The 13,774-nt window shown below is 37.6% G+C and overlaps 1 protein-coding gene across 1 annotated transcript in view; it reads left to right on the forward strand.

Annotated features, from left to right (window-relative positions):
* The first annotated feature begins 5,872 nt into the window (after positions 1 to 5,872).
* Positions 5,873 to 13,774, forward strand: part of REPS1 (RALBP1 associated Eps domain containing 1) — a 704,997-nt gene continuing 697,095 nt past the window's right edge. Inside the window, 1 exon segment of the mRNA XM_053710662.1 lies at positions 5,873 to 6,813. Within this exon segment, the coding sequence (XP_053566637.1) occupies positions 6,652 to 6,813 (162 nt within the window). The 5' untranslated portion in view covers positions 5,873 to 6,651.

Raw genomic sequence — 13,774 nt, forward strand, 5'->3', positions numbered from 1 at the left:
AATCCTAATATAGCTACAATATAAATTATATTATAGCTATTTTAGGATTTATATTTATTTTACAGGTAACTTTGTATTTATTTTAACCAGGTACAATAGCTAAAATAGTTAAAATAATTACAAAATTACCTGTAAAATAAATCCTAACCTAAGTTACAATTAAACCTAACACTACACTATCAATAAATTAATTAAATAAAATACCTACAATTACCTACAATTAAACCTAACACTACACTATCAATAAATTAATTAAATACAATATCTACAAATAAATACAATGAAATAAACTAACTAAAGTACAAAAAATAAAAAAGAACTAAGTTACAAAAAATAAAAAAATATTTACAAACATCAGAAAAATATTACAACAATTTTAAACTAATTACACCTACTCTAAGCCCCCTAATAAAAAAACAAAGACCCCCAAAATAAAAAAATGCCCTACCCTATTCTAAATTACTAAAGTTCAAAGCTCTTTTACCTTACCAGCCCTGAACAGGGCCCTTTGCGGGGCATGCCCCAAAGAATTCAGCTCTTTTGCCTGTAAAAAAAACACATACAATACCCCCCCCCCAACATTACAACCCACCACCCACATACCCCTAATCTAACCCAAACCCCCCTTAAATAAACCTAACACTAAGCCCCTGAAGATCTTCCTACCTTATCTTCACCATACCAGGTTCACCGATCGATCCAGAAGAGCTCCTCCGATGTCCTGATCCAAGCCCAAGCGGGGGGCTGAAGATGTCCATGATCCGGCTGAAGTCATCATCCAAGTGGGAGCTGAAGAGGTCCATGATCCGGCTGAAGTCATCATCCAAGTGGGAGCTGAAGAGGTCCATGATCAGGCTGAAGTCATCATTCAAGCGGGAGCTGAAGAGGTCCATGATCCGGCTGAAGTCTTCTATCAACGGCATCTTCAATCTTCTTTCTTCCGGATCCATCTTGCAGACCTCCAACGCGGAACATCCTGCTGGCCCGACGGACTACCGACGAATGAAGGCTCCTTTAAGGGACGTCATCAAAGATGGCGCACCTCGAATTCCGATTGGCTGATAGGATTCTATCAGCCAATCGGAATTAAGGTAGGAAAATTTTGATTGGCTGATGGAATCAGCCAATCAGAATCAAGTTCAATCCGATTGGCTGATCCGATCAGCCAATCAGATTGAGCTCGCATTCTATTGGCTGATCGGAACAGCCAATAGAATGCGAGCTCAATCTGATTGGCTGATCGGATCAGCCAATCGGATTGAACTTGATTCTGATTGGCTGATTCCATCAGCCAATCAGAATTTTCCTACCTTAATTCCGATTGGCTGATAGAATCCTATCAGCCAATCGGAATTCGAGGGACGCCATCTTGGATGACGTCCCTTAAAGGAGCCTTCATTCGTTGGTAGTCCGTCAGGCCAGCAGGATGTTCCGCGCCGGAGGTCTGCAAGATGGATCCGGAAGAAAGAAGATTGAAGATGCCGTTGATAGAAGACTTCAGCCGGATCATGGACCTCTTCAGCTCCCGCTTGGATGATAACTTCAGCCGGATCATGGACCTCTTCAGCTCCCACTTGGATGATGACTTCAGCCGGATCATGGACCTCTTCAGCTCCCACTTGGATGATGACTTCAGCCGGATCATGGACATCTTCAGCCCCCCGCTTGGGCTTGGATCAGGACATCGGAGGAGCTCTTCTGGATCGATCGGTGAACCTGGTATGGTGAAGATAAGGTAGGAAGATCTTCAGGGGCTTAGTGTTAGGCTTATTTAAGGGGGGTTTGGGTTAGATTAGGGGTATGTGGGTGGTGGGTTGTAATGTTGGGGGGGGGTATTGTATGTGTTTTTTTTACAGGCAAAAGAGCTGAATTCTTTGGGGCATGCCCCGCAAAGGGCCCTGTTCAGGGCTGGTAAGGTAAAAGAGCTTTGAACTTTAGTAATTTAGAATAGGGTAGGGCATTTTTTTATTTTGGGGGTCTTTGTTATTTTATTAGGGGGCTTAGAGTAGGTGTAATTAGTTTAAAATTGTTGTAATATTTTTCTGATGTTTGTAAATATTTTTTTATTTTTTGTAACTTAGTTCTTTTTTATTTTTTGTACTTTAGTTAGTTTATTTCATTGTATTTATTTGTAGATATTGTATTTAATTAATTTATTGATAGTGTAGTGTTAGGTTTAATTGTAGGTAATTGTAGGTATTTTATTTAATTAATTTATTGATAGTGTAGTGTTAGGTTTAATTGTAACTTAGGTTAGGATTTATTTTACAGGTAATTTTGTAATTATTTTAACTATTTTAGCTATTGTACCTGGTTAAAATAAATACAAAGTTACCTGTAAAATAAATATAAATCCTAAAATAGCTATAATATAAATATAATTTATATTGTAGCTATATTAGGATTTATTTTACAGGTAAGTATTTAGCTTTAAATAGGAATAATTTATTTAATAAGAGTTAATTTATTTAGTTAGATTTAAATTATATTTAACTTAGGGGGGTGTTAGTGTTAGGGTTAGACTTAGCTTTAGGGGTTAATACATTTATTAGAATAGCGGTGAGCTCCAGTCGGCAGATTAGGGGTTAATGTTTGAAGTTAGGTGTCGGCGATGTTAGGGAGGGCAGATTAGGGGTTAATACTATTTATTATAGGGTTAGTGAGGCGGATTAGGGGTTAATAACTTTATTATAATAGCGGTGCGGTCCGGTCAGCAGATTAGGGGTTAATAAGTGTAGGCAGGTGGAGGCGACGTTGTGGGGGGTAGGTTAGGTGTTAATAAATATAATACAGGGGTCGGCGGTGTTAGGGGCAGCAGATTAGGGGTACATAAGGATAACGTAGGTGGCGGTCGGCAGATTAGGGGTTAAAAAAATGTAATCGAGTGGCGGCGATGTGGGGGGACCTCGGTTTAGGGGTACATAGGTAGTTTATGGGTGTTAGTGTACTTTAGAGCACAGTAGTTAAGAGATTTATAAACCGGCGTTAGCCCAGAAAGCTCTTAACTACTGACTTTTTTCTGCGGCTGGAGTTTTATCGTTAGATTTCTAACGCTCACTTCAGACACGACTCTAAATACCGGAATTAGAAAAATCCCATTGAAAAGATAGGATACGCAATTGACGTAAGGGGATCTGCGGTATGGAAAAGTCGCGGCTGGAAAGTGAGCGTTAGACCCTTTCCTGACTGACTCCAAATACCGGCGGTAGCCTAAAACCAGCGTTATGAGCCTCTAACGCTGGTTTTCACGGCTACCGCCAAACTCTAAATCTAGGCCTAGGATTTTTCAAATATATTTTTAATTACTTTATCCAGATAGCGCCCCTTTCCAAACCCAACACTCTTTTTTCAATAAAATGATGCCCCTAGCCAACCCCCCCTGCAATAAAAGTATTCCCCCAGCCAGGCAGCCAGCCCCCCTTCAATAAAATGATTCCCCCCAGCACCACCAGACAGTCAGACTCAGTCACGGTGGTGTCGTGACAGTGAGTGACTCACCACTCTCGTCTCGTTGCGTCGACTCAGACCCGAACTCTGGCTGTGCCGATCATGGATCATGCGGCGGCTGCCTACCTGCACACACTGTCACTGATTGACTGTCTGATCTCCAAGTCCGCCCCTCCTCCAGTCCTCACTCACTCCTGGCGCGCTATGCGCACAAATTTTTTTTAAAAAAAATAGCGACAAAAAAGAAAAAAAAAAATTGAAAAAAAAGGCATAAAAAAAACAAAAAAAATTACAAAAAAATAAATATTTTTAAGCCGGTGCAGGACCCCTCTGAGTGCGGGGCCCGAGGCAGTCGCCTGTCCGCCTTGCCCAAAGGCCGGCCCTGTCTGTAAATACATATATACATGTATAAATACATATGTACACACACACACATATATATATATATATATATATATATATATATATATATAGGGATATATCAGGGATACGGTCCCCGAAATGTCACAAATAAAAATACACATTTAAAAAGGACCAGTGAGTGCTGCCATATGTTCATTGCTATTCAACTCCTGCATGCACCCTGGCAGATTGACCTAAGAAGTGCGAGTGCTCTCCAGCTGCCTGTATATATGTATGTATTTATATATATATATATATATATATATATATATATATATATATATATATATATATATATATATATATATATATATATATATACACACACATACGCACACACACACAGTATACCTGAGATCTTCTATCTTTGAGCCTTCATAACTTTTTTTGTGCAATATTTTTTTGAATAATTTTTATTAGATGGTGGTATTATAAGTGTAACTGTACTTTGTAATGTCAGACATCCCAACCTGCAAAAACTCATTTCAAAGAGGTGGCTTCACCCTCTATTGCGCCGCCACCCCCCCCCCCCCGACCAGTTATATATTGGACACCTTGAAACCCTAAATAAGATAAAGACTTATCATTTAAGTAGCTTCCCACTAAAGTCACATTAAAAAAGTAGCTTTATTGCACAACCACATACAACAAACCTATTTTCCCAGTGATCGTACGCTTGTTGAATACTTAAATATTTTAGAATACGAAGTTTAATTACGTGCAGTAAATAAGGTAGCATTTGTATTTTATTAAAATCAGGGGGGGGGGGGGGGCTTTTTAGTTACTGATGCATGCTTTGAGGGTTCTATAACGTCCCAGCAACTAATTTTGGATTTGGGCCACATTGGATCATGGTACTTGGCGTTTCAGGGAGATTGCATTCTATTTGCTGGCATCAGGGAGCCGCTATTACAATCAGGGAAACTCCCTGAAATTCAGGGAGAGTTGGGATGTCTGTAATGTATTTTTGATACGTTTTTCACAACTTTTTAGTTTCGTTTAGAAGTTAACAAGAGCTCTGAAGTTGCGATAATCATTCTAGTGTAAATTGCAATTGCGCTCACGTGATCGCGTTTAGTTTCAATTCACGCACGATGAGCGCAAATCCTCAAAATATACTTCTTATTGCTCAGGCGCAAACAGTTTGTGCTCCACTTGTAATTGTGGGCATTAGAGAAACGACTGGAATCTAAAGTTCAGCATCACAAAGTGCAGAATTATGCATTTAAGTGTCCAGTATTTTTATGAAGACAGCCTACTAAACTTTTGGACTATCCGGTTGAATACTGGACACCTGGCAACCCAAGATAGAATGATGTATTCAAATAAAAGATTAGCCTGCAAATAATATGTAGATACATTTTTTTAAGTGCATTGTTTGAATATTAAAAAAACCCAAGTGTAAATATTTAAAAGAATATGAAATCCAAATCTTTTGTTGAACAGAAGGGACGTATGCTTAGGGGCTGGCCCATTTCTGGAGCACTATATCATATAGTCTATATGGCAATTTTGCAAAAATGTTATCAATGTAGTGATTCAGACACCTCACCAAGGTAACTATTCAATAAAGAATAACACATTTGATATGGTAAGTTCTGAAGATGCAAATATCATATGGTAAGTTCTGTCTGAATCACAAGAGAAAATGCTGGGGTTTCATATGATCCATGTTATGTACGTGTTATAAGTTACCTAGGTTTCCTTTTCTGCAGAGGCCAAATAGGGACAGTTATAAATGGGTCACTAGTGTGTGCACCAAATGAATATATTGAGTCTGCACTTCGACTTTTAACAGCAATTTTAAAGCACCCAATTTCCAGAATTGACGAGAATAGTTGTCAGCAAAATAAATAATGATAGTTCATCAGACTTTTATCTAACCACACTTAATGTCCTCCTACCACTAGATGCTGCTGCTCTCAAAGTTCCTTTTTTCAACTGTTTCACAGCGGTGCCTGAAGAGTGTCCCAGTGAACATCCGGCTCTCTAGTTTACGTCTGTTTTTTTCAGACTTGTGTATGTGACTACGTCACCCCGGGGGCGCAGTAGGGAAGCAGTGTATGGCTCTGCCCTGAGCTCAGGGGAAAGCAGCTGTAACAGCCTGTTGGGAGGAAGGAAACCTAAAGAGAGGGATTACTTTAGCGGCGGGCGCGGGGGATTGTTTCATTTTCTGACTGATTCTTTTGCAACAACATTTAGAGCATCCAAACGTCTGTCACTAACTGTCCACGGATGACGGACCCGCGGGGGGGCTCTGTGAACGCGACCTGACCCTTCCCTCACTCACGTCTTTTGCACCTGAGAAAGGACCAGTCCTGCACGCGCCTCAGAGTGACACCACTTGCAGAGTTAATCGCTGTCATATTGAAGTAGTGCTTGTGTGGAAAGGTGAACAACCGCATCCCGGTGAAGAAAGTTATAGCGCAAAAAGCGGCTACATTTAGTGAGAGTTGGGGGGCGTTTTTAGTAAATCACTAATTAATTCACCAGCTGCTCCCACACCCCCTTGCAGAAACACGTGTGCGACTATCAAGTTCATCTATATCCTCTCTTGAGTGGCGCAATTGATTGCATTCTATCATTAAAGTCCTTCAGCGCATATCTGTGTATCTTGACTTATGATGCCCAGCATCCATCACTCTTCTTTAGGATAAAAACATTTGTTTCTCATCCATATGGTCTACTTTCAGCTTTTCTATGCAAGTTGAATTGTCCAGAGACTCTTAAGTTTTACAACTCCTCATTTGTTGGGGATCTATTTGGATTTTTGTAGACTTTTAGGACAGTGCAGCCGCCTCCATGTCTAGTATGGAAGGACTATCGTTGAGTGAGGCTGAGCAGAAATACTATTCGGACCTCTTTGTTTACTGTGACACTGAAAGCACCAAGAAAGTGGCCTCTAATGGAAGGGTGCTGGAGTTATTTAGGGCCGCCCAGCTCCCCAGCGAGGTGTCCCTGCAGGTAAATGCCAGCTTGGGATGCCAACCATATATAAGTATAGAGATGGTGCAGTGCTTTTGCTTTTTATAATTTTGTGGTGGCAACTTTTGGTTCATTGACATTACCTCTTTATAAGTTCTGTCCATTATTAATATGATTATTTCACTGCATGAATGTTGGAGAGTAATGCATTTTTGGAACAAGGCAGTGACTTTTTTTTATATAGATATGAATGATAGTTTTAGTAGCCTGATGTAAAATTACAAATGTCATGGTTCGTGGGATTTCTTAAACCTTTCTGTAAAATATCTTGGTATTTTATGCAGGGTGCTTGTGAAATCCACAATCTTATACAAGAACCCTCTATTGGTAATTTTGTAGTGAAATGGTTAATAGATAAATGATCTATAATGAGAACAGCTACTAGTAATCATGCTGATCAAAATTTGGTCATATCTTGATTGGATTAAATGCTGGAAATCAGCAGGCATGTACATTTGCAGTTGAGATTATATTGCATACAAGCACAATTATGTAGTTTAACTGCAAATAATGATTTATTTTTTTTAGGTTGATTACACCTTTGTCAGGCTTGCACTTATTCTTTACTCATTGTGTTTAATATTTCAAGCTTGTAGATGGCTACAGAACTTTATTTAATAACTCAATGTGTCTTTGTAGAAAACTATAAGAAATGTTGTGAATTTAGTCTTATCAGGTAGTTTCCCATCAAACACTTCTTATTTACAAATACTGATTTGTATCATCCTTGATCAGTAGCTTGAAAATGAGAAAAACACACAAACTTTAAAACAATACTTATAATAAACCCTTCATTTACATTTTTACTTTGCCCAAGCATATTCTAAGAGCTCTTCTAGTCTTTCTCAAGGATAGCTTAACCAAAAGTTTCATAATGCCTATAAAAGTATCTTGTATAACTATGGTGTATGGGGGGTATATGCAGGCTAGTGTACTTCTAAAGACTTGTACTAACCATTTTAAATATGTATTAATAAAATGAATGCATTTTTAATAAAGAATACACTGTGTCCTACTTATTGGTGAGTGAAACTGTCACTGTCCAATTATCTGATACTGTAAGTGGGATTATAACTATTTTTTAGTTGGAATGTATAGAGCTGATCACTTGGATCTCACTTACAGCATCAGTGCGAAGTGAATTTAAATGTTGTCTTAGAGCAATAAAAACATGTCCTGGACTTACAAAGTTAAAGAACCATGAAATAGAGTACTATTGCATAATCAACAAATGCATAAATAAAAAATAATTCCATAGCACTTTCTTTGAATTCTAAATAAGCAATCTTTTTTTTTTTTTTTTTTTTTTTCTGTACATTTTAAAAATGGAAATAGAAGAAAAAGGTATGCGTCTGTTTTGAAGATAAAAAAAACTTCAATGCTTTTTCATTTCCAACAAGGTAAAAATGGGGTACAGCAACCCTCGGTCACACATTTACTTTAGAGCGTAGCACTGTCAGGCTTACGCGTTTCGGATACAAATTCGTAATCATTTTAAAAATGTACTTTTAATTTGCCAGCCCCTTGTATTATGAGTGATCAGCCAATCACAGACTTCTATACATATTCACTGACCTTTTGCAGATGCTAAGCAATAGCTGATATCTCAGTGTGCAATCAAAAAGACTGCACAATTGATAATGGAAGTAAATTGGAAAGCCTCTTAAAACTGCATGCTCTATCTGAATAATAAAAGTTTAATTTGGATTTTGGTGCCCCTTTAAAACAGTTGTGTGGCAGATGCTGCTAAGCATCACTGGGGAAAATTTGCTACTTTAGCCTTTTTTAATTTTTTTCCAACACCAGACTCGGCAACAAGTGCATATCCCTGTTTTGGAGTTTACCTGGGCACTTGTTGGTAAGAATACTGCACAGAACGTTACTATCAGTCAGCACCACAGTAAAACACTAACATGGTTACAGCCTTGTACATGGTGCTGATTTTGCTTTTGAAATAAAAGGCTAAAGCAGCTTTTACACACTTTGCAAAGTGTCTTGAAAAGGTAAGCGGCATCTGTATAGCTTCTCTTAAATTATGTTATTTGTAGAACGCCAACAGATTCTGCAGCTTTAAAGTAAATCTAAAAGTGCAAACAAAAAATGCTTGGTGTTCTAGCATTTTATTATGGTACTTTTTGTTGCATATAACTTTAAACCCCTGCAAAGGGGTTATTAAGCTTCAGAGCAGCAATGCATCACTGGGACCTAACTGAACACATCTCACAAGCAAATGACAAGATGTATATTTGTTTGTAGCCACCAATCACCAGCTAACTCCTAGCATTGCTGCTCCTGAGACTATCGATACATATGGAGCTGTCAAAGACCTGTGCATCTTTTATCTATAGTGACAATTTGTGTTTACTCTTTTCGTGCCGCAATAAATCCTAGAGCAGTGTTTTTCAACCAGTGTGCCGTGGCACACTAGTGTGCCGTGAGAGATCCTCAAGTGTGCCACGGCAGACTGACAACAGTGTGACATATTTTTTAAACGTTGCTTGTTTTTTACTCCCAGTGCAGGGGTAGTTTGTAGGAGGCATGGCATAACAGCACAATACATACAGTATGTGTGTGTTTGTGTGTATGTGTATATATATATGCTGTATTAGGCTACAATGTGTGATTTTTTTTAAATTTTGGGATGGTGGTGTGCCACAGGATTTTTTAATGTAAAAAAGTGTGCCACGGCAAAAAAAGGTTAAAAATCACTGTCCTAGAGAACTTGGAGCCATAGTCTCAAGAATATATATATATATATATATATATATATATATATATATATATATATATAAATTTTTTTTTTTTTTTTTGCAGATTCTTAGTAATTATACATGAGGGCACAATTAAAGTATGCTTTTTTTATTGGAAATAGGGTTTAAAGGGACATGAAACACAAAATTGTAATTTCGCAATTAAGATAGAGCATACAGCTTTCCAATTGACTTCTATTGTTAAATTTGCTTAATTCTTAGTATAATTTGTTGAAAAAGCAGCACTGTGCTACTGGGAGCTAGTGAACACATCTGGTGAGCCAATAACAAGACATATAGGTGCAGCAACCAATCAGCAGCTAGCTCCCCGTAGTGCATTGCTACGCCTGAGCCTACCTTGGTATGCTTTTCAACAAATTATACTAAAAGAACAAAGCAAATTAGAGCATGCAGTTTTAAAATTTCCAATTTACTTCACTTTGAATAATGAAAGTTATTTAGATTTTACTGTTCCTTTTAAAAAGGCTTTAAATAGTTTGAGATCGTAATATAAAATGTTAAATTATGTGTAGTAAAGAAAACGTTTGCAATATACTAGATTTATGTGGTCCCCCTTTCCCCTAGTTTCTATAAAGTAATTAGTCACTATAATGAAACCTCATTTTCTTCTGTGCTATTTCTTTTGCTGAGGATAGTTATGGACATATATTAAACAGGTAATAAAGTTTCCAAACACTGAACTATAATTAGTCACTATAATGAAACCTCATTTTCTTCTGTGCTATCTCTTTTGCTGAGGATAGTTATGGACATATATTAAACAGGTAATAAAGTTTCCAAACACTGAACGGTGCAACCTGTTAGTGACTTTTGTCATATCCCACACATTCATTGTTTGCACTGTTCTGTGTTTGGACACTTTATTACCTGCTTATCCATAATTGTCCTCATTAGATTAGATAAGGGAAAACCTAGGTCAAATATTGTGGCATTCATTACTTTATTTCTGAGAGTTGCTCACAGAAATCATGTTTTTTTTTTTTTTTTTTTAAAGCGTGCCATGCACTTTAACCATCCCCCCCGCGCCCCAAAAAAACTTATCTTTTAGTAGAAAATGCCAAAACCCACAAGTGTGATATTTAATGTTAACATTTTTCTTATAGTACAGAAATTAAAGCAGTGTTTCCCAGCTCCAGTTGACAGGAACTACTAATAGACCAGATTTTCAGGATATCTTAAAGGGACACTGAACCCACATTTTTTCTTTCTTGATTCAGATAGAGAATGCAACTTTCTAATTTACTCCTATTATCAAATTTTATTCGTTCTCTTGCTATCTTTATTTGAAAAAGACTACACACATACACCTCTTGTCATTGGCTCACGAGATGTGTTCAACTAGGTTCCAGTAATTTACTGCTTCTCTGGAGCTGATTTTAAAGTGATGGTAAATCCAAGCGTTTTACAAAAACGCTGGTATTTACCATTGCTAAATATCAAGTGGAGTTTAAGTGATGAGATGTTTTTTTAAAAAAAAAAAAAGGGTGCTTAACTCACCCTAGCTCTAAACTCTGCGGCTCCAGCCGCTCACGGCACACTGCTCTTCTACCAATGAGATGCAGCTTGAACCTCTCAACTAATAGCTGTGCGTGCATACAGAACCCTGTCAGTTGACATGCACGGTTATTGGCTCAGAGATGCAAACATCACCTCCTTGAAAGAGAACGATGTGCTGTGGGCGGCTGAGCCGCTGAGTTTAGTGCTGTGCAACGGCACAGAAAGGGTGTGCTTAAAAAACTCCACTTGATTTTTATTGATGGTAAATCCTAGCGTTTTTATACCCTTGGATTTACCATTACTTATAACAATGTGATTAACCCCTCTTCAGGGGTTAAACATAGTTATATGCAAGCAATTGTACATTAATACAATTCTCTAACATATTAAATTATATTTATTTTGCACATTTATGTCCTTTAAGGTACCTCTGTGTCCTGATAGCTTATAATTGTAGGAACAGTTGTTTAAAAAATAAATATATTACATTTTAAATACCCTCTCTTATACGTAGCAAAGAAAACATAACTTTAAAAGGACATTAAAGTCAAAATTAAACTTTCAGATACAAGTTAAAAAAAAAAAAAAAGCAGTCTACTTAAAGTAGCAACTTTGCTTTATCTTCCTATCCTTTAAAGAGTAAACCTAGGTAGGCTCAGGAGCATCAAATACCATTGCAAACAATGCTACCATTTAGTGATAAAGACAATTTCCTATGAGCATGTCTGGATTTTCTCTCCAACAAAGGATACCATGTTAAAGGGACAGTCTAGTCAAAATTAAACTTTTATGATTCAGGGCCTGTCATATTAAACAACTTTCCGACTTACTTTTATCATCAAATTTGCTTTGTTCTTTTGGTATTCTTTGTTGAAAGCTAAACCTAGGTAGGCTCATATGCTAATTTCTAAGCCCTTGAAGAGGCCGCCTTTTATATCTGCATTTGGACAGTTTTCACAGCTCTGGCAGCACAAGTTCATATTTGCTCTATAGATAACGTGCTCACTCCCGTGGAGTTATTTAGTAGCCGTCAATGATTGGCTAAAATCCAATTCTGTGAAAAGCACTGAGATAAGGGCTAGTCTGCAGATGTTTAGATACAAGGTAATCACAGAGGAAATAATTGTATTAATCACATTGTTGGTTATGCAAAACTGGAGAATTGGGTAATAAAGGGATTATCTATCTTTTTGAACCATAAAACTTCAAGTAGACTGTCCTGTGACCAGCTTGACAACGGCGTAAAGCCGAAACACATCAGCTGGACTAGCTGACTCCCCTTTTACAGGTTTCACTGTGTTTCCTCTTTTGTATTGTTTTAACTTTATTGGAATAACAAATTTATATTTTTTTTTATCAAGCCCGGTGCTCCGCTCCACTTGTTGCTTTCTGTCCCTTTAATGAAACAAATTTAAAGGGATATTATCACATGAATACCCCTGTGTAAAAAAGGATATTTTACCTCCAAATATCTTCAGCTTACCAGAGTAAGTGATCTAGAGCTAGTCTTTTACTACCATCTGCATTGTGAAAAAAACAGCCAATCAGAATTATCAATACTGTGGTCACACTTTGATTTACTGTGGTCTCATTGGATTTTACCAAAATCTCATGGGATTTTATAGTAAAAATTCTTAAACTGAGGAGAGCAATACATTGACGGTGCCTGCACTTGCCAGATGCACATTTCCTGCAAGTCCTAGGATAAGCATCCTGACTGGCTGCTTAAAGTCCCTTTACAGTGGTATATGGCTGCTGAGGAAACGTGGAGGTAAAATATCTTCCTTTTTTATGTAGAGATGTTCGTGTTATATTTTCTATTGAGCGCTTTAAAGATATGCACCTTCAATTGTAAAAGGACATTAAACCAAAATTTATTTCATGATTCAGATAGAGCATGCAATTTTAAACACCTTTCCAGTGTATGTCTCTTATCTAATTTGCTTTGTTTCTTGTTATCCTTTGTTGAATAGCACTACGGTGAGCTAGCTGTTGATTGGTGACTGCACTTTTATGCCTGTTGTCATTGGCTTATCTGATGTGTTTAGTAGATATCTGCATTCAACAGTTTCATTCACTACCGAATGCGGAATATAGTGTCCCCTTGCGGCTTTCGTCTCTTTTCAGAGTTAAAATTATTCTTTTGAAAGTGCAACACACTAGGATCTGGATTTAGTGTGTTGCACTTTCACAAGAATAATTTTGGCTCAGAAAAGAGCAGAAAGGGCCACTGCATTGGGCATTGAAAGAAACTGCCAAATGCACATATCTAGTGTTCAGCTAGCTCCCGCCTCCCAGTAGTGCATTGCTGCTCCTTCATCAAATGATGCCAAGAAAATGAAGCAAGTATGATTATAGAAGTAAATTGGAAAGTTGTTTAAAATCGAATACTCTGTTTGAAAAATGACAAATTGGGTTTTATTTTCTTTTGTACTACTCAACATTTGGTTATAGTGTCCCTATTAATAAATGTTTTATCTTAAATGTTTGGCTCGCTGTGCCTTTGAACCTTCTAGCAGAGGGTTACTGTCATTAATGCAGTAATAGCATACTATGCAGTTGCTGTCCAAAGTTATGCTGTTTTTGGAACCAAACAGGAAATTTTCTATAACTCCTACTGGGTAAGGATTTTTCCCTAGCCCCGGTTGTTGCCTTTATTAAATTTGCCCACC

Source organism: Bombina bombina, chromosome 4 (assembly GCF_027579735.1).
Source record: "Bombina bombina isolate aBomBom1 chromosome 4, aBomBom1.pri, whole genome shotgun sequence".
NCBI lineage: Eukaryota > Metazoa > Chordata > Amphibia > Anura > Bombinatoridae > Bombina > Bombina bombina.